This window comes from Colletotrichum abscissum (genome assembly GCF_030869225.1).
Source record: "Colletotrichum abscissum strain IMI 504890 chromosome Unknown Scaffold_18.1, whole genome shotgun sequence".
Taxonomy (NCBI): Eukaryota; Fungi; Ascomycota; class Sordariomycetes; order Glomerellales; family Glomerellaceae; genus Colletotrichum; species Colletotrichum abscissum.
This window is the reverse complement of record NW_026850076.1, coordinates 761603-781905: the sequence shown is the minus strand read 5'-3', so window position 1 is coordinate 781905 and position 20303 is coordinate 761603. Positions and strand designations below refer to the sequence as shown.

The following is a 20303-nucleotide window of genomic DNA, read 5'->3' as shown; positions in this document are numbered from 1 at the left end:
CCGGGAGACCGACGATTGCTGACCGCCGTGGGATAGTGGGTTGTTGAAACAAGCGACGGCTCGCATCTGCTAAGAGAATGCGAGCATATACGGCCTAGCTGGTCGATCGGGGAACGGCGCAAAAATACCCGCCGTACGGGACAAGAGTAGCTGTGTTACGCCCGCGATTCAGTTTAGCGTGAGGCCCTCTTCACTAGTACATTAGCTACGGCGGCGACAATGCACTCCGCGATCCGACTGGCACTGTCAGACGTCCAGGTAGTTTGCCTAGTAATCAATTGCCATCTCTAATCGATCATATCCGAGCCCGCGTATTCAAACGTTACGCGTGCCTTTGTGCTGGCCTGAGACCTCGATCAATGACAGCATCTGCGTTCTGTCCAAGGCTCACCCCTGTTGGGGTGCGCGTGAGAGGGCTGCGGGGACCCTTCAAAGTCTGAAGTCCAGCAGCTCGTCTAAACCAACAGGTGTTTGAGACGGCCTGTTCCATAGGTGACCGCGGCAGTACACCGCTCCTGAGAATCAGGGAACTTTGGGCCGAGTCCAGATCGTCCCGTCCACAACACTGGAAGACGACCCATTGGCCGAAGCACAATCCTGGCAGCCATCACGAATCGCAGTTCAAACTCTGTACCTTTAGATTGTAAGCACTTGCATTTCGTATCTCGTTTTCAACGACATCGGCACCCATGACAGAGTAACGAAGCGTCGTAATCGTCCAGCCGCCGGAACGAGAGAGCTCGGCGCGGATAGCCGACCCAGGGCCAAGGACCGTTTACGGTTTATCCGCTGGGCCCCCTATTGAATCGCTCGCACTCCCCTCCGCAGACCCACAGGATCGGGGCCCGAGGGAACGTTATCGCCGGCGCCTCAGGACTGGTCCGGACATAGGTGGGATAGGGACCCGGCCCGCCATGCCCTCGTCACCGTTAGACGGGCGAAAGATGAGAGGGATTGCCATTGTCATCAAAGGATGGATACTCCGTAGTGTACTCCGTATCGGTAGATTATTCGTTGGGTGCGTGTGTGCTTATGGCGGGGTATACTCGCTGTAACACGTAGCGACACCCCTCCAAGCTGAAAGAGCAGCCGCAAGGGATGGGTACGTCGTAATTTTCTGGAAGCTGGTCAAGGAACCGTGGATAGGAAATGAAATGGATCGGAATTCGGACTGCTGAAGAAACCCGAGGGAGGGGCAAAGCCGCAGAATAGTATTGCTGGCGGGGGGAAGCGTAGCGGCGTAGGTCGCTAAGCGAGGCGCTGGGCTGGGTATTACCACGCCGGCTGACTCGACCGGGGGCGGCAGCGAGACACGGGCCTGACTTGGACTACGGTGAGACAGAACGGGTTAGGACGAGTACGAAGTACACTGTCGCATGTACCTGCTTGCCAGTGCTTACCTCGACAGCAGCTGCCTGGCTCCCTATTGTTTTTGGCCGGTGGATGATCCGAACATGACGTGCAGGTCGGAAGCCCAATGCACGGCTTCTCCGAGACTGTGTTCTTCCTCGATTGCTGGACCGGCGTGCTGGGATTGTTTGTTGACACGGTCGAGGATACGGACGAAACAGGATCGGTTGCTGATTGGAAGTGTTGGGGCCCGGTGGAAGCTGAGTTTTGACTTTTGTCCATTACACGTATATCTCGAGGCGTATCGGGGACGTGGATGAGGCGAGATACGAAGGATAATCGTAATCATTCGAGTCTGAAGAAAGGAACTTTGGAAGGTGAGGAGGAGGTCCACAAAACGGTAGCGTCGATTCACAAGAGGACGCAGTGCTTGCCTGTTTCTGCGAATGACTAAGGCGCATGCATGTACTTTGAACTTTTGTACTTGCCTCCCGTCTCCAAGCCTCTTTCCCCAGAATATCTCGCGGAAGGCAGCCTGGGCAAAAGTATACCAAGACAGGAAAGAAGGAGCGGAGAAGGGGAAGGAGAGAGCTGAAGCCTGCCGACAACGTGTCCAACTCTTAGCATTGTGGAGTTTGCTGAACAATGAAGTACTGCGTATCTGTACCTGAGGTAGAGCTGTGTGCGCCAACCAGTGAATTCCGGTCCCTCTTGGCTCTTGAACCCCGGGGCAGGCCCGACGTGCAGCGTTGGTTTACTGCGCAAGCTGCGGTATCACAACCTTGGCTGCAATCATCAGTGCGTTGCAACGTGCTGCGACTGCTGCTCATCGGTCCCACAGCTCGCACTTCGCACTCGATGCCCTGCGAACCCAGCTAGCAAGACCGAATAGGCCAATGTGAGTACTGCGTATACCAGTACGAGTACCTTGTCCACACCAACTAACAGAAAGCCCTATAGAATCTACCACAGTAAGATAGTCGGGCATCATCGTTCCCGGATGACTGTCACCGGCATTGATATCGGCGTGCCCAAGAGGGAAGGGATCGCACAAAACAAGTGCTCCTCCTCGTAGCCATCCGTACCAAAGTCCCTCCCCGTTCCTGTCTCTCGTCTGATGATGAGCGGCGGGCCAGTGAGTCAACATGAGATGGACGATAAACACGCATGTAGGCGGCGCGGTTCGGGCATGGTAGAGGTACGCAAGGAACCGAGCTAGTCACAGGTCGGGAAGTTGACAAGAGCGAGGTCAGAACGGGTCGGCTGCATTCCGTCGAATCTCGTCCAAGCCGGTTGCCCCCATTTCTTCCTTGTGCTAGTAGTCGTCTCCTTCTCCTTCTCTCCTGCGGCGTGCCACCCCGGTCACGTCCTACCACTAGGCCCGCCGTCCATCTATATCAAATGTGCACACCCCAGTCCGTCCCTCGCCAAGGTCCTGGGTACTTTTTTTTTTTATTCTCCAGTCCACGCCTTTGCGACAATTCCACTAATCCCTATCCTGGCCTGCAACCCGAGTGGGAACACGCCTCTTTTCTCCATCCGTCCTCGTCTTGTTTTATTAATTGTCGAGGGAGGCACGTCAAATCGACGGCAGGTGTTGTTTTCCCGCTCTTTCGCCTGTCTGCGCGCGACAACGACGATCCCGACTCCGATCGCCGCGAATTCTTTCTTGGCTTTCGCCGTGGTCGATTTTCTCCGCCCTTCCATTCACTGGTCTGTCTATATATCATAGGATTGATTGTAATTCGAGGGGAGAACGATTCGGATCTCGTCGTCGGACCAACCCACCCAAGCCGTAATATACAAGCCACACGAGCGACGACACTTCACGTATAGGAACCCGACAATCGCATCCCAAACAGCTTGCGCACAGCGCATACCGGCGCAACAAGCTTTCTCCACACACTGCGCACAGCTCTGTCAGGAGCCACGGCGCCAGCATGTCTCTCGAAAACGAGAAGCCCGTCGGGGCAAGCGAAAAGTCAACAGAGGTGGCTGAGAAGACAGCCAGCAACGGCCACTCTGACAGGGCATCGTCCCATGGCGACTCGACCGAAGTGGATGCATCAATCCAGCCTAAGAACCAGACGGCCAACATCACCAGCAATCTCGAAAAGGCCGACTCCAAGGCTATCGCACCAAAAGACCCCAGCGATGACCCCTACGAGCACCTGCCCGCCAATGAGGCCGCGATTCTCAAGCGTCAGGTCTTCACTCCCGAAGTCAAGGCCGGCATCATGACCCTGTACCGGTATTCTTCGACCAACGACCTGCTCATCCTCTCCCTCTCCGCCTTCACCTCCATCGTGGTCGGCGCCGCACTGCCGCTCATGACGGTCATCTTTGGTAACCTGCAGGGCACTTTCCAGAACTACTTTGCCGGCACGACGTCCAAGGACGATTTTAACAGCGAGATGGCGAGCCTTGTCTTGTACTTTGTCTACCTCGCCATTGGTGTTTTTGTGTGCCAGTACATCACCACGGTCGGATTCATCTGTAAGTTTGCGCCCCGGCGGGAGGATGTGAGTCTAAATCTGACGCAAGACCAAAATTAGACACGGGAGAGCACATTAGCGCAAAGATTCGCGAGCACTACCTCCAGAGCTGCATGCGCCAGAACATTGGTTTCTTCGACAAATTGGGCGCCGGCGAGGTGACGACCCGAATCACCGCCGACACCAACCTGATCCAGGACGGTATCTCGGAAAAGGTCGGCCTTACGCTTGCCGCCATCGCCACCTTCATCTCGGCCTTTGTCATTGGTTTCGTCCACTACTGGAAGCTCACCCTGATCCTCTTGTCTACTGTTGTCGCCCTTCTCCTGAGCATGGGAGGCGGCTCGACCTTTATCGTCAAGTACAGCAAGCAGTCCATCGAGTCGTACGCCCACGGAGGCAGTCTGGCCGACGAGGTCATTAGCTCCATCCGCAACGCCGTCGCCTTTGGCACCCAGGACCGCCTCGCCAAACAGTACGATGCGCACCTCACAAAGGCCGAGTTCTTTGGCTACAAGGTCAAGTCCGCCATTGGCGTCATGGTCGCGCTGATGATGACCATTCTGTACCTCAACTACGGTCTCGCGTTCTGGCAGGGAAGCAAGTTCCTCATCGACGACGGCATCAAGCTGTCCAACATTCTCATCATCATGATGTCCATCATGATTGGTGCCTTTAACCTCGGAAACGTCGCCCCCAACGTCCAGGCCTTCACCACTGCCATTGCGGCGGCCGCCAAGATCTACAACACCATTGACCGCGTCTCTCCCCTGGACCCTTCCCGCGACGACGGAACCAAGCTCGAGCAGGTCGAAGGCACAATCCGCCTCGAGAACATTAAGCACATCTACCCGTCTCGCCCAGAGGTCACGGTCATGGACGACGTGAGCTTGACCATTCCTGCGGGTAAGACCACGGCTCTAGTCGGCGCCTCGGGCTCCGGCAAGAGTACCATTGTCGGTCTCGTCGAGCGGTTCTACGACCCCGTCCGCGGATCAGTGTTTCTGGACGGCCACGACATTAGCACCCTTAACCTGCGCTGGCTGCGTCAGCAAATGGCGCTCGTCAGCCAGGAGCCCACTCTGTTCGCGACCACCATCTACCAGAACATCCGATACGGTCTCATTGGTACCCAGCACGAGAACGCGTCCGAGGAGGAGCAGAAGAAGCTCATCGAGGAGGCGGCGAAAATGGCAAACGCTCACGATTTCATTAGCGGTCTCCCCGAAGGGTACCTCACCAACGTCGGCGAGCGCGGTTTCCTACTTTCCGGTGGCCAAAAGCAGCGCATCGCCATTGCGCGAGCGGTCGTGTCCAACCCCAAGAGTACGTCGACTCTGCACCTCCTATCTGTGTCCCTTTGCTAATCCCCCCTAGTTCTGCTTCTCGACGAGGCCACCTCTGCCCTTGACACCAAGTCCGAGGGCGTTGTGCAAGCCGCTCTCGAAGTCGCCTCCCAGGGCCGAACCACCATCACCATTGCCCACCGTCTGTCCACCATCAAGGATGCCCACAACATTGTCGTCATGTCCAGCGGCCGCATCGTCGAGCAGGGTACCCACAACGACCTTCTCGCCAAGCAGGGCGCCTACTACAACCTCGTCACGGCCCAGAACATTGCCTGCGTCAACGAGATGGACGCCGAGGAGGAAGAAGCCATTGACGCCGAAGACGACGAGATCATCCGCAAAGCCTCGCGCGCCTCCGACAAGGGCTACGTTGCCGACCCGGAAGACAACATGGCCGCCAAACTGCAGCGAACAACAACCTCCAAGTCTCTGTCCAGTATTGCCCTCCAGAACCGGAAGGACGACGGTGAGGTCAAGTACAGTCTGTGGACCCTCATCAAGCTCATCGCCTCGTTCAACCAAAAGGAGTGGAAGCTCATGCTCATCGGTCTTGTCTTCTCCATCATTTGCGGTGGTGGCAACCCTACCCAGGCCGTCTTCTTCGCCAAGCAGATTATGACCTTGTCGGTTCCCATCACCCCGCAGACCACCCAGGAGACCCTCCACCAGATGAAGAAGGATTCCGACTTTTGGAGCGCCATGTACCTGATGCTCGCCGGCGTCCAGTTCATTGCCTTTGTCATCCAGGGAATCGCCTTTGCAAAGTGCTCCGAGCGCCTCATCCACCGCGTCCGTGACCAGGCCTTCCGCACCATGCTTCGCCAAGACGTTGCCTTTTTTGACAAGGACTCCAACACGGCCGGCGCGCTCACCTCCTTCCTGTCCACCGAGACCACCCACTTGGCCGGACTTAGCGGCGTCACCCTCGGCACCCTGCTCATGGTCACAACAACCTTGGTTGCTGCACTGGCGCTCGCCATCGCCATTGGCTGGAAGCTCGCCCTCGTCTGTACTGCAACCATCCCGATCCTCATTGGCTGTGGTTTCTTCCGTTTCTGGATGCTCGCCCACTTCCAGCGCCGCTCCAAGACTGCCTATTCCAACTCGGCGAGCTACGCATCCGAGGCAATCTCGGCCATCCGCACCGTTGCCTCGCTCACGCGCGAGGACGACGTCATACGCCAGTACCAGACTTCCCTGGCCATCCAACAGCGCGCCAGTCTCATCTCGATCCTCAAGTCAAGCTTGCTGTTCGCCGCGTCCCAGTCCTTCATGTTCCTGGCCTTTGCCCTCGGTTTCTGGTACGGTGGTACCCTCATCGCCAATGGAGAGTACAACATGTTCCAGTTCTTCGTCTGCTTCTCTGCCGTCATCTTTGGTGCGCAGTCGGCTGGCTCCATCTTCTCGTTTGCTCCCGACATGGGCAAGGCTCACCAGGCCGCCAACGAGCTCAAGATTCTCTTTGACCGCAAGCCGACCATCGACACCTGGTCCAAGGAGGGCGCTTCTCTCGACGCCGTCGACGGCACCCTCGAGTTCCGCGACGTCCACTTCCGGTACCCAACCAGACCCGAGCAGCCCGTCCTCCGCGGACTCAACCTCGTCATTCGCCCCGGCCAGTACGTCGCACTTGTCGGAGCGTCCGGCTGCGGCAAGTCTACCACGATTGCCCTACTCGAGCGCTTCTACGACCCGCTTTCCGGCGCCATCTTTGTCGACGGCAAGGAGATTAGCACGCTCAACGTCAACGAGTACCGCTCATTCATCGCCCTCGTCAGTCAGGAGCCCACCCTGTACCAGGGCACAATCAGGGAGAATATTCTGCTCGGTGCCCACACAGAGGTTACCGACGAGGCCATCGAGTTTGCCTGTCGCGAGGCCAACATTTACGACTTTATCGTCTCGATGCCCTAGGGTTTCAACACGGTTGTTGGAAGCAAGGGCGCTCTTTTGTCTGGAGGTCAGAAGCAGCGTATCGCCATTGCCCGCGCCCTCATCCGTGATCCCAAGATCCTGCTGCTGGACGAGGCCACATCTGCCCTCGACTCCGAGTCCGAGCACGTCGTCCAGGCTGCCCTCGACAAGGCCGCCAAGGGCCGCACAACGATTGCCGTCGCGCATCGTCTCAGCACCATTCAAAAGGCCGACATTATCTACGTGTTTGACCAGGGTCGCATTGTCGAGCAAGGTACGCACGCCGAGCTCATGAAGAAGAATGGCCGCTATGCCGAGCTGGTCAACCTCCAGTCCCTGGAGAAGAACAGCTAGACGTGGTATGGATGCGCGTGAGAAGTTGTTTGTTTGGTTTGTCGCGAGTGTTGCATTTGCTGAGGCCTCATTGCGTCGCCTCTAGAGATATCCGGATCATGACACTGGTCCATGTCTTTTTTTTTTTCTGCATCATTTGGCGTTTTGACTCGTTCACAAGAGAGATTTGCCAAAGACGTTCGTCAACGTCAAAACAAAAAGGGGGTTAGATGGATGAGAAATGTCGGGGTATTGTATGTAGCCTTTTGGTTTAATGGGCAGGGTTGAGAGAATAGACTCCCCTCCGTGGGTACTCGTGGTACCTACTCGCTTAGAAGTAATTTTCATCTTTCAAATGCTTGCGTTGCTTTCCTACGTGTGACTGTATGTGATGTGGTGGCGGGACAGAGGTTGAGTTAGGCACTGTGGATGTGATGCCTGGTCTTGCTGGATTGGACCGGACTATGGCTAGGTCACATGCCTCTGGCCTTGTCTGGGCTGTATCCTATTATATGTGATGGTGCCAAGACGTCGAGTCAATTAATAGCACGCTCTTACATGGCCAAGGTGGTGTGTGGCGTTGGTGGGAATGTAGACGTGGTGGCCACGCGTTTGGTGAATGCACACTTCCTGAACGGCAGTAGGAAAGAGGATGCACTGGTGATAGAACCTTTTATTTTTTTGGTCTACCTCTCAAAATCGCAAGGCAACGAAACCCACGTCTCAATAATCTGGTCAATCTGGAGACAACATGAACACGGCCACCCAATCTAATCTTATCCAACACAATCCAAGTCCTCTATTCCCAGCCCAAGGTACTTGAGTAACTTTCCTATTCCTCCTCAATGGTATCCATCTCCTCCTCGTTCTCCACCGGCTTCTGCGCCGAGCGGGGCGTCGACCGAGGGGAGGGCGAGCTGCCAAAACTGCTCTCGCTGGCTGCGAGTTTCGCTTCCTGGAGCTTCCGGTACAAGCTGCGTGGGATGCCTTCTTCGCCACTCTCCGTCGAGGTGGACTCGTCGGATCGGTTCTGCTGTCGACGGCTTGTGGAGGGAGGGTTTGCTCGGCTTTGTGAGTCTTGCGCGAGCCAGTTGGCCCGCGGAGAGGGCCTGATGCTCAATGTCGCCGACGATGCCGGCCCATCATCGCGCTCGTCGCTGGCCTTGTGACTCGCAGAAGCCATGACTCTGACTGCCTTGTCCTGCTGAGCTGTCGACTCCTCCTTCGCCGACGATGCCGGCCCACCATCGCGCTCGTCGCTGGCCTTGTGACTCGCAGAAGCCATGACCCTGACTGCCTCGTCCTGCTCAGCTCTCATCTTCTCCTTCGCCTTCTCATCTTTCTTCTTGAAATAATCGGCCTCTAACTTATCCAGCGTGGCAAACGTAGAGTACTTTCCAGTTGAGCCTTCCTCCGAGCCTTCCTCCAGAGGGCCAAACTCTTGCACCAACCATTCCTCGAACCGCTCTTTCGACCACTCGGCGTCGAACCAGCCAATGTACAGCTCCATACCCTGGGGAGACGCTCGTTCAATTGGGTGAGGGGGGTTGGGAAGCCACTCGAGACAGTGCCGCCCCATGCCGGGGCCTTGCGCATACTTTGTCTTGCGCCATACCTTTGTCAGGGTAAGATCGAGCAAGACGGGCCGCGGTTCATCTAGCTCGCGTACACCGGTGACTCCCCCGTGGTTGCGAAGGGCGATGATGACGTTTGCCGGGATGAAGTCGGCGTGTTCCACGCCGAGGTGCATGTGGACCACGAGATGATGGAGTATCTCGCGAAAGGCCTTCAGCCGGAAAGGCTCGGTTAACTTTACCTTCCTGGGCTGGATCGTGCCTGCCAAGCCGGCGAAGTCGTGGAAGATGACCTCTTCGGTGACCGGGAGAAGATAGCCGTCGTCTTCCTCCCTATAGCAAAGCTCTTCAATGGCGTGGCCCTCAATGTACTCCATCAGAACCAGGCCGGCCTCCCTGTACTTGCCCTTGCCCATCCCAAACCTGATGGCCCAGGTTCCGTAGTACTGGGGGATGAGGTTGGGGTGACCGGTAATTGTGTTCCTGGTTTCCTGCTTCTTGCCCTTTCCCTTGGAATCGGATGGAGGGGCTTTGGGCTTTCCCCTGTCGTAGAGGTACTCGTACGCTCCGGACTCGCGGCTCAGGAGCTGCTCGGCGAGAACATCGTTCCCAGCCAGCGCAGAGAGGACTCCATTGTCGCCCGGGAAGAACATGGGATCGAAGATTTTGGCGACGACGTATCTTTGCGGCTCCGGGAACGGAGCGTGGGACGGTCTGTATTCAGCGGGTTGTTCCGAAACTTTGCACAGCAGGACTTGAGCGCCGCCGCCGATGCCACCTGATAGAAGCTCGATGACTTCAACAGAGCCGCGTGTCTTGGGGCTGTGAGCCTTGGGATCGAAGTCACGGAGATGGCCCTCTGGAACAGCCAGTTTCGGTGGGTTGTCGTAATGTTCCAGGCCATATGGTTCGACTACCTTGTGGGGATAGAGCGTCAGCGTTTTTCCTGGATCATATTTGGCGAACTGCGAGTCCATGAATCTGTCAAAGGCGGACATGACCATGATGGGCAGTATCGACAGTAAGGATGAGGAACGGATAGAGGCTGAGATGGAGTGAACTCAAGATAGGTAGCAGAGGCGTGGTCAGAAGAGGAGTTGTAGAGAGGGAGTTGAGATGGGATGGCAGGATGACTGGGTGTGGGTGGCCCCAATTAAGGATTTGGGTGAAGCAAACGGAGATATCTCCTTGGTGGCTTGCTTTTGCTCTCCAAAAATATCGGTTGTGTGGATATGTCGGACTCTGGGTGGCACTGTATTCCCATGTATATACTACAACTTTAAAAAGTTTTCGCACGTTACCTTACCGTCCGCCAAGATGCAGCCAGCCATGAAAGTCACACAGAGGAAGAGGAGATCAATTCAGTTACCAGGTCTCTTGGTCGTTACCCCACTTTGTCATCTCAAACCCATTAAGGTACCTTGGTCTGTTTGTCAAAGCACGGCCGACAATGTCATTTGTTACCACGTCATAAGGCAGACAAGCTCAGACAGACCGCAGTGGTGTTTTGTCTAAATGTGCGCAAGTCTCATCTCGTCAGGATGCGGCCAGGCAAGTGACAGCCTTGGCGCCGGTGATGACGGTACCACGGCTCGCAGCCTTCAATACTGGAAGGACCCTGCGCACGTGACGCGATACGTTGAGATGCCGTGATTGCTCTGGAGACCCATATTGCATTGCGGTGCAGTGACTCTTACGGAATTGCTACCGGCAGCCGTGTAATAGTGCTACCTTGGCTTACCGTTGATGTTATGGGTGTCGATGGCCCACTAGATCAATTGCCAGCTATTGTGTTTCGACATGTCGAGTTAGATACTAGAGGAATCTTTCCGGAACAAATGTGTAAAGTTGAGCATACTCCCCAAATATTTCACGACCCCATGCGTACTCTACACGGAATAACCCGTGTAAGTGTAGATATTGGATCCAAAGACACAAATCATGACGGAAATGAAGCCGAGACCGGCTCAGAAGAGCGCAACGTAAATCGACAATGAAAACAGTGACGAAGACTGAGCCCCCCATTGAGTAGCTGAATTGCCGAGCAAAGAATGGTTTGGGGAGATCTTTGAGTATGAGAAAGCGTGGCAAGCATATTGCCATGCCATCTACGTGATATCTTCACCAAGCGGCAAAGGACATGGAAAACACTCTCTTCGGCACTCTTCCGCTGCAACCCGTCTGCTGCCTATCTTTTGTCGTGTGTTATTAGACTACTCGTGTCTCTCGTTTGTACCAACGGATAGGATGGCCTTGCCTAGCAGAGACACGTGGTAACAGACAGGATCATGGATACCAGGCCCGCTTCAACTCGGTCACCCTAGACTTCATAAATCGCCGGGTCAGAAAACGCCGATGTCTACCGTGGTGATAGACAAGACTAACACACGTGTCCGTGGTGGATGGCAAACATCTGCGACCTGTGGAATAGACGAGACGTGTCCCGGCATACCTCGTCCTGCGCGGCTCACCGTCTCTTTGTCTGCCGCCCAGCGAATCGTGATGAATCAAGTGCCTGAGCCCATCCCAAGGCTGGATTTGAAATTATCCTTGGCTTTCATGTCTGTAAAGGGTATGCGCAGGTACGGATGCCAGCCGACAAGTCTCACCGGTTTTGATGAATTTGGTGAGATTATTCGCTTCTATTTGCTGTTCTTCATTCTGTTTGCTATTCTCACAATGGAGTCTCTGATGGTGACGTTCACTTGTTTTCCTTTTTCTCCCAGTTTGACTGCGTTTGAGGGGAGTGTTGCGACTTACTTTGAGCATCTGTCTTGTAAACTCTCAGGCTACGAACACGGAATTCATGGCATGGCCAAACAGTAGGGATTTGAGTCCACAGACGTTCTCAAGATAGGAAGGAGGCTGCCCGGCGTCAGAATCTCCTCGTTGCCAGTACTTACGGCTTTACCATCTTAACTCTACCGAACCCGCAGGCCTTCTCGCCAAGTTCACCTTCTCGCCAACTTCATCTTGCCAAGTTCATCTTCTCAACTTCATCTTGCCAAGTTCATCTTCTTGCCAATTTCACCTTCTGGCCATATTCACCCTCTCGCCATCTTCACTCTCTCGCCATATTCACCCTCTCGCCATCTTCACCCTCTCGCCATCTTCACCCTCTCGCCATCTTCACCCTCTCGCCATCTTCACCCTCTCGCCATCTTCACCCTCTCGCCATCTTCACCCTCTCGCCATCTTCACCTTCCCGCCAGTCTCTCATCGTCATTTTATCTGACTTTGTAATTCGTCATCCCAACCCTACTACGACTGGTACCAAACATTCACTTAAACCCTTGTTCGCAATGTCATCCGTACCGCTCAGCACGACAGATGCCGTTTTCTCGCATCAGCACCGTCTCCCCCGCTATTCCGTTGGAGCCCGAAAGACTACTCCAACATCCATCAGCTACACAGCAACAACTCGGACCATACCGCAAAACATCAAGTTAATGGATATGTCCAAATACACTCAGCTTGCAGAGGATTACAAGGAGAAGGTCCTGGGATCGGGTATCAACCAGCACCTGGTCGCCGAGGGTGGCAGCGTCTTACAGAGGAACGCCGAGCAAGACAACGTGGTGCTTTTTCATACCCATATTGCCCACCCGACTTTGGAGTGCCTCGCCCATATCATAGAATCGGACACCCACGACGTCAAATGCACGTGGGAGCACCAACTACGCCTTCCGTCCATCCCCAAACCCCAGCCTGATCCCGCCATCGCCGCCGCCAGCGGCAAGGCCAAGAGCGACGCCAACAAGGCGACGACGAGTAACCGCAGCACCAGACCGACCAAGAGGAGACGGATGTCGTCGCTACCCAGTGTCCGAGTAAGCCCTATTAGCAGGTCGCACGTCGAGGTTCGCCCTGACATGATTGTTGTCCTGGATCCCGCAGACGCCCGAAAGATCGATCTCAAACACGCGAGTCTCGAGGCGAAATCTGTATGCCTCACTTGCGTTGAGATGAAGCGAACGGGTATTCTGGCCTCCCGCGTCAAGAACATCAAGGCCGCAGCTGCACCTCTCCCCCTCCCGGTCGCCGTCCATAACCGCATGAGAGCGCGGGGTTCGCAGGTGAATACGCCGGAGGCGATCAAGCTCGATGTGGGATCGAGCAATCTCTCGAAGCAGGGGATTGGTTATTGCCTTACACACCGAGTCAGAGATATCGTCCTCTCGGAGTTTGGGATATCATTTTTCTTGCGATTCCCAAATATGCCACTCGACCTTCCTATCAGAGAGCTCTGGGAACATGGAGTTGGTGACGTGATGGAAGTGGGCATATTGGAGGAAGGCGATAGTGAGAAGATGCGGGCTGCCTTCCTTGGCGCTAATATTGAGGCTTTGAAGGATCTCCAGGAAACCGGCCGTTTCAACGTTGGGTTGTGATAGCTATCATTTTATCAGGAACGCAATAGACAGAGGACTTAAAGATGACATGTTTTTACATTAAATAGATTAAAATAACACACCCCAATAAGCATCTTTCCTCAACAAACATCCCCATTCTCGTCTCATTCACTCACGAATAAGAGGTGCATTTCAAGCGTGTGTAGGTTACATCAGGAGGAAAAGAGACGGAGGCAGGGACGAAGACAGGGGTAGGGATAGAGACGCAAAGAGGGATGGAGATAGAATAGAGATAGAGAAATAGAGAGATGAAGATCATTGATAGAGCTTTTAGTATGTCAAACAGCTCCTAGCTATGATTGTAATTTTCCTAACTACGGCAGCCCAAGTCTTAGGGGCATCGCGCACAAGAGCAAACCCGTTTGTTAGAAGGCCGCGTCTAGAAAGAAACGAGGAGTTCACTGGCGTTGCCAACACGACTGCTTCCGTCTCCAAGTCTACGCACCACAAGGTACAATTTATCGAGCTTCGTGCCGACCATAAAGCTGCCCTGCTGGGATGCTTGCCAAGACCAAGTGCTAGAAGTGGAAGCGGAGTCTTTTTTTTACGAGCATGGCGGAATACTGAGACTTGTCTCAGAGTCACTGGAGTGAAGACTACATGCTGTGCGACCCGTGGGAGGAGAGCGTGGTCTGAGGCTCTAAGCAGGTGGTGGAGGATCTAGGCTACTTGACTCATTGTCTCGGTGTCTTGTCCTCTGTGCTACCATGGTCCCATTGCAACCAAGTGCGGTCTCGTTTGTGCGACACGCTATCAGGCTTCGTATCGCAGAGAGGTTGTCGCTGAGCAACCTCTGACTGCCCAACTCGTTGTCTCTGGTATTATTTGATGGACGATTTTGCACACCGGGGCTTCATTGATGTATCGAGTCACATGTTCACGCTCACGCCTGGCTTGGTTAATTACTCTCCGCTGCGTCCATAATGTTGGCATGGAGATGCTAACGGAAAGGGGATCATGATATCACTCAATGGCCAGCCAGGCCGAAAGCGCCCGCCCGTTGCACAATTTTCCTCTCGCTTGTATTCGATCTGTGGCGCCGTTGTACGAGCCGCCACCGCGCCGCCTGGAGCTTGGCCATTTCCCATGCGGCGGTATGTGGGCGTTATGTAGGGAGGCGCAGGTACCCGTCGACTAGCAGAAAGCGCGGCGAAAGCCAAAGCAATAGACCTCGCACCGGCGGGGCGCTAGCCCACCGAGCTGGGAGGGCGTTGTGAACGTGGTGGACGATAGGATAACACAGGACGGTCGTCAACACCGCGTGGCAGTTGGGCATGCGGAAGCGGGAGACATGGAGCGCTCCGGGCTGAGCGGCGTACCGGCACGGAGGAAATGAGACCCAGTTGAATGAGACCACTTTGGGCCAAATATCGAACTCTCGCGCACGCACAGTAGCAGCCAAGTGAGCCACGGCCGAGACCTGTCAATGTCTGGAGGGAGCATCCCTTCTGCAAGGAACCGAGGAGCGCAGTGTCACCGTGTACACTACGAGCGAGGAAAATTTTTGAGGTTGCCGCCGGGCCGCTGGATCCGGGGCACTGCACGGATGGCCTTCTCCTCTCCATGTATTTGACTTTGAATGAAGTTTATGCTGCAGGTTGTAGTGGCGCCTCCGCAGAGACTGACGCGGATATGGTAGGGTTCTTGGTTGCAAACCTCAAATCTCGATGTGGTGGCCTGGCAAGATTGGGGAGGCGGCGGCTGTGGACAGGGGACCCCCTCGTGGAATGCGCGGCTGGAAATGAGCGATGGTGGATGGCAGCCGCCGTGAGTCCCAGCTTCCCGGCTGAGGTTGGTGGTGCCTCGTAGATCCGGTCAGGTCCAGGCTCTCGCCGTGGATGTCCAACGCGTTTGATGGCAGAGGCGTACTGGGTAGCAGACGTGGCAGGAACCCTCCCTTGAGACGAACTGTTTGTGGTGTTGTGGACTACTTGTATGCTCTTTTCCCGGGCGACATTGGTGATGAGAGGTGCGGTCGGGTGCATGGAAGCGACGGCCTCTATCGGTCGATTATTGAGACGGATTCAGTCTAGACGCAGTCGAAATTCCTTCTTCGGGCCACGTAGGGCAGCGGGTGACGACGACTCAGGCAACAGAGGCTGATCGAATCGGGAAATGGTGTCAAAATGTTTAATGGGGTCAATGGGAAAAGGGCGCACGGAAGTTGGATAGGGGAAGCCGAAGCATGGATGCAAAGTGAAGACGGAAAGAAGACAGCAGAATGGCGAACAGACGGCATTCCGGCCTGGCACCAAGGATGGCCCGGCCACGAGTCGCTATTTTTACCGGGAAGGACGGACGAGCACATTCTGACAGCCGGAAGGATGACTGGTCACAGACAGCGTCTTGTCCCGCCGTTTGCCGTGGTGGGCAATCTATGGTCAGGGCAAGAGCGACTGCCACCTAGATGAGGTGAATTGCACGAGGAAGGAAGAATGGGCCAATGTGTTCGTCTGGTCCTTGCCATTGCAGCAACTTTTCTGGTGTTTTTCGTTTTGTGGGGGTGGGCAAAGCACTGGGAACCAATCTGCAGAGTCCGCCTTGGCCCCTTTTCCAGAACCGACATGGTACATGATTGGCCCTTTGCATCTGCCCGTACAGGACAGGTCAATTAATTGCACCTGCCAACATTTCACAAAATCCCTCTCCTTGGCGATGCACACGAGATGGATGTGCATGCATGTTCATCTGGATAATGCCAGGCGGTGGGCCCTCGTTTGCATTCCGTCATTCGCCCGTCCCGCCGCGAGGGGTATGTTGCTCTCTTTCTGGGGTCCTCTCTGGAGTGTTGTCGGTACAAGAGCGTCTGCGACTCTGCGAGTCCGCATGCTGTTGGCGAGTGACGACAGACTGGAAATAGAAACGCAAATGCTTGTCGAAAGAGTTTGTGCCAGGTGAGAGAGAAGATCAACCATGTGGGCTCTCACCTGAAGACAGACGAACGTATGGCCCCCACAACTCCAGGCGCAGCACCGCGAGCCGGACATTGGAACGCAATGCGCACGCTGCACACCGCACGCCGCACACGCACCAAGCCCAGACGAGGGACCTCAAAAGTCAGACCCCCAAGAGACGCACATAGCAAGTCAACACTTGCAGGGGAGGGGATTCCCAATAGGGACACTGAGGTGGTCATCTCCCGTCTGCCTTGGCTCAAAGTGCGGACACACACACACTTAGTGAACCACAGATCCGGCCTCGCATCAGAGACAATAATCCAGTCTGACGTGCTGCCCGTTCCAAGCCGGTGCCAATCGATGGCCGTAGCTGCTCATCCCTCGTTGCTACCCTGCCATGCCCGCCGTTCTAGACCACTCGCTGGCATGTTCAGTCAGCCGCCCATTCAAACGCTTACCCTTACTGTCAGTGGTCACCACGGTGTGTGTAAATACGCAGTGTGGGAGGAAACCTCGTTCACATCAAAACGACCTCGTTGCGTCTTATCCATTGAGGCATCCCGTACATAATCGCTGCAACGCTACCAGAGAAACGTACGGATAGTTCACGACAAAGTACGGTCTATGCCTGGGCCGATGCGACACAAGACACCCTCCCGGGGCAGTCCGGTTGGTCGACGCCTGAGATTGCGAGATGATAAGGTTGTTTTCCCTTTGTTCATGCTATCTCCCTACCTGCCTATATGCGATGAACTATCAGACTTGTGTTTATTCAAGCTCACTCCAATGCTCCGTACTCAGTCCACTCTTGGTCCATACACTACGGGTACTTTCGAGGTATCCCGGACTCCCGCCCGGCACATGGAAATTGAAGAGTTGCTTTTCTTAGCGGATCCCAAAGCCGACGTTGCGATGTCAACCCGCAAAGCCCAAGGAAGCGAAACCTGTCAGTCCAGTGGCCCAGGACTCAAGCTTCCGTGAATTGACGAGGTACGTACTGCGTGCAACCCTAGCGACCCGTGCTCTCGTGAGCACCCGACCTCAACAGACAAGCGGGGTGCAGGCGCAGATGCAGGTCTGTTGTGGTTGGCTGTTGCTGTTGTGGTTGCGGGACGGATAAAGTGCAAAGGCAGGTGCAAAGGCAGGTGCAGAGGATCGAAAGTGCAGGCAGGCACAGGTGCAAGTGCGCGCCTTCTGGTAGTGGTGACCCAGGTGACGGTTCCATTGGACTGGCCAGGAGGGCGGCAGGCGCAAATATTGGCTCTTGCTGGCTGAGTGGCTTGACGCCAAATCTCCTCCTTGGACCTTCCCCTTCCCGGCCGGAGTTACCCCTGCCTCCTTCCCCTGTCCCTGCCAAGGGTGGCCGGTTCCTTCTTTGAAGTTCTGCTGAACTGTGGACCCATAGCCCATAGCCCATGGCCCATGGCCCATGGGGCCACGCCGCCGTCCACGAACCAGTCCAAGTGCCCACTCACCAAATTCTCAGGGCAGAACCAGGTCTCCGTCTCCCTCGGCGGAGCCAACATGCACCTCGTCCTCCAGGCTCAACCGTCGCCCATGACTCCATCCTGTCGCTGCTGTGAGAATACGACCCAGCCCGACCTTGACCCCCCAGCTGCCGTCCATGCATCGCACACGCTCCACTGAAGAAGCCCGTTCACAATCCACCTGGACCCGAACAGGAGCTGCCCGTGAATAATGCAGTAGGTCGTCTTTTGTTTTGCTGCCATACAAAATCAAAGTACTTCCTACCTACGCTACCTACACTACCCAAGATAGGTACCCAGGATTTTTACGCGACTACGTTTTGGGCCCCCAAAGCCGCAAGTTCAAGCCCACTTCACTTGCACCGTCGCCATCCAACTTCCCCTGGACCCCTGCTACCCTGTCCGGCCGACCAAGTGTGCGCGCCTCCCACCACGCGAGCGAGCCAAGCCAAGCCAATATTGCTGCCAGCTTCCCCCCCAAATCGACCATCCATCCCGTCCCATCTTCGCCCGCGCTCGTCCACTCGTTACTCCTTCTTAACCTCGTCTTCCCCCCAGCCAGAGCCAGGGATCGTCGCCGCCTTCCAAGAGCCTCACCTTGCCTCGTCTTGCCCCTTCGCCAGACCAGATCCGACAGAGCTGATCGTCTCGACGACTCGACCACGGCGGGCAACTTCTTAACCCCCCTATTGAGTGCTACGGCCCACCTACTGGCGACCGACAGAAACTGCAAGCTTGGAAGCAACTGGACCTCGTTCGACTCGACCTCAACCGCCCCGAATTACCCCAATTGTGGACGCGACCAATCTCTCAAAGTCTTGTCGTCGACTGTAGCATCGTCGACTCGTCAACTTTTCGGCCATTAGGACCGATTCCATTCGTTTAATCGCCCATCCTCACCGTCGCCTTCATTGGTAGTCGAATCTGCAGCATCACAAAATCCGACCGCAAAAGTGTTCCACCCGTGCAGCCAGTGGAGTGGTGATCTTGTTTTTCCTTGGTGCTATAAAATATATCCACCATCGCGTGCGTGATCTGGTCGATCACCGGCTAGAGACATTCGGCGCCGATCCAACGTGGGGTTCTCTCGGCAAACACCAGCAATAATTGCCTTTTCCTACCCCATCAAAACTCCGTCGTCGAGGACTGCTCTTCTCGACTCGCCAGAACCACTGCAAGAGGGACCAGATTATGTTTGGTCTTGCCAACCTGCGTGTCGCAGTTTTCCCATGATGGCCATCATGTCGTTGTCATCCATGACCCGGCCACGGTCACTATGGCTTCTCCTATGCCTCACCATTGCCTCGGTGGTGTTGGCCGGCTCCGAACCCGTGCTGGAGGTTCTTCCCGCTCAGATCACTGCCCCCGCAGTGCTTCCTCCCATGGACGCCCTCGTCATTGACGACCGCACGCCTACGATGATCAAGGGTCGGTGGACCATGGTTCCGCCCGGGCACGACGAACTGAAGAAGCGAGACGACGAGGGCATCACGTTGACGCCCAGCACAGCCGACAAGGCGTCAGCTACTGCCGCCTCGACTACGCTGACCGTTTCCGTCACGGTGCCCGCTGCGACTGTGGACTCTGCCTCGCCCCTGCCGTCGCCTTTCGACACCAGTCTCGCCTTTAACTTTACCAGCAACGACGGCGCGTCCTGTCCCCGCTTCATCAACTCGCTCCTTACCAACCAGAACTTTAAAAAATGCTACCCGTTGTCATTGCTGCTCCAGGCATGTTTGTTGTTGTCCGTCGGTGTTGTACAAGAGCTGACTCGTCCAGGGCTCGAGATCCTTCTTTGAGGCTGAAAAGAAGCTTCTGAGTATTGTGAGGGTACTCGACGCCACCTGCGGCGCTGACGTCGAGTACTGCACAGAGTTCCTTACCGGTGTGGCCGGTAACCTAACGTTGGACGCCAACTGCGGCTCCGACTACCAGGCCGGCAACCCAATCGTCATGCAGGCCTATCTCGGCTTGAAATCGTACGAGATGCTGTACAAGGCTACCTGCCTTACCGACCCCGACACGTCCATGTACTGCTTCGCCAACGCCGTCACCAACCTCACCACGCCGTCCAACGTCTACTTTTACTACCTCCCACTCAACATGACTTTGCCTGCCAGTGCAAACCCCACCTGCGGCACGTGTCTCCGACAGACCATGGAGATTTACCAGACCTTCACCACAAACCGCAAACTCGCCATCTCGTCAACCTACGAGGACGCCGCGTCGCAGGTCAATACCATATGCGGACCAGAATACGTCAACGACACGCTTCTGGCCGCGGTCAGCACGGCAGGGCTGTCGGTGCCCTCCTGGGCTCTGGCGGCGACGACCATGACCCTGGCTCTGCTTTGCAACATGTTGTAAAGCGGTCGGGAGACTGCACTGATCGTAACGAGTCATGTTTTGAGTTATTTGATTTTCAGCAAGCGCCATGATACCCTCGACATTCTCTCGCATTTATTTCTCCTTCTAATGCCGCATCCGGCATC

General features: G+C 55.5%; 8 protein-coding genes across 8 annotated transcripts; 5 read left to right on the top strand and 3 right to left on the bottom strand.

The window, feature by feature from the left end:
- Positions 1-1007: 1007 nt before the first annotated feature.
- Positions 1008-1571, bottom strand: CABS01_08258 (uncharacterized protein; the record flags this gene model as incomplete). The annotated part of the gene is made up of 2 exons (XM_060541620.1): positions 1008-1328; positions 1401-1571. Coding segments are annotated over 2 exons (492 nt in total), but the record flags the coding sequence as incomplete, so codon positions are not given.
- A 1719-nt stretch (positions 1572-3290) lies between these two features.
- Positions 3291-7462, top strand: CABS01_08257 (ABC transporter; the record flags this gene model as incomplete). Its single annotated transcript, XM_060541619.1, has 4 exons — positions 3291-3846; positions 3906-5171; positions 5223-7036; positions 7109-7462. The coding sequence occupies 4 exons, from the start codon at positions 3291-3293 to the stop codon at positions 7460-7462; spliced, it is 3990 nt and encodes a 1329-aa protein (XP_060402423.1).
- Positions 7463-8273: 811 nt separating this feature from the next.
- CABS01_08256 (uncharacterized protein) lies at positions 8274-10019 on the bottom strand (the record flags this gene model as incomplete). Its single annotated transcript, XM_060541618.1, has 1 exon — positions 8274-10019. The coding sequence occupies one exon, from the start codon at positions 10017-10019 to the stop codon at positions 8274-8276; it is 1746 nt and encodes a 581-aa protein (XP_060402422.1).
- A 2298-nt stretch (positions 10020-12317) lies between these two features.
- On the top strand, positions 12318-13406 carry CABS01_08255 (uncharacterized protein; the record flags this gene model as incomplete). The annotated part of the gene is made up of 1 exon (XM_060541617.1): positions 12318-13406. One exon carries the CDS (start codon positions 12318-12320, stop codon positions 13404-13406), a length of 1089 nt encoding a protein of 362 aa, XP_060402421.1.
- Positions 13407-13722: 316 nt separating this feature from the next.
- CABS01_08254 (uncharacterized protein) lies at positions 13723-14091 on the top strand (the record flags this gene model as incomplete). The annotated part of the gene is made up of 1 exon (XM_060541616.1): positions 13723-14091. The coding sequence occupies one exon, from the start codon at positions 13723-13725 to the stop codon at positions 14089-14091; it is 369 nt and encodes a 122-aa protein (XP_060402420.1).
- Positions 14092-15013: 922 nt separating this feature from the next.
- CABS01_08253 (uncharacterized protein) lies at positions 15014-15412 on the bottom strand (the record flags this gene model as incomplete). Its single annotated transcript, XM_060541615.1, has 1 exon — positions 15014-15412. One exon carries the CDS (start codon positions 15410-15412, stop codon positions 15014-15016), a length of 399 nt encoding a protein of 132 aa, XP_060402419.1.
- A 2334-nt stretch (positions 15413-17746) lies between these two features.
- CABS01_08252 (uncharacterized protein) lies at positions 17747-18677 on the top strand (the record flags this gene model as incomplete). The annotated part of the gene is made up of 2 exons (XM_060541614.1): positions 17747-17903; positions 18067-18677. 2 exons carry the CDS (start codon positions 17747-17749, stop codon positions 18675-18677), a joined length of 768 nt encoding a protein of 255 aa, XP_060402418.1.
- A 363-nt stretch (positions 18678-19040) lies between these two features.
- Positions 19041-20178, top strand: CABS01_08251 (uncharacterized protein; the record flags this gene model as incomplete). Its single annotated transcript, XM_060541613.1, has 2 exons — positions 19041-19525; positions 19599-20178. The coding sequence occupies 2 exons, from the start codon at positions 19041-19043 to the stop codon at positions 20176-20178; spliced, it is 1065 nt and encodes a 354-aa protein (XP_060402417.1).
- Positions 20179-20303: the final 125 nt, after the last annotated feature.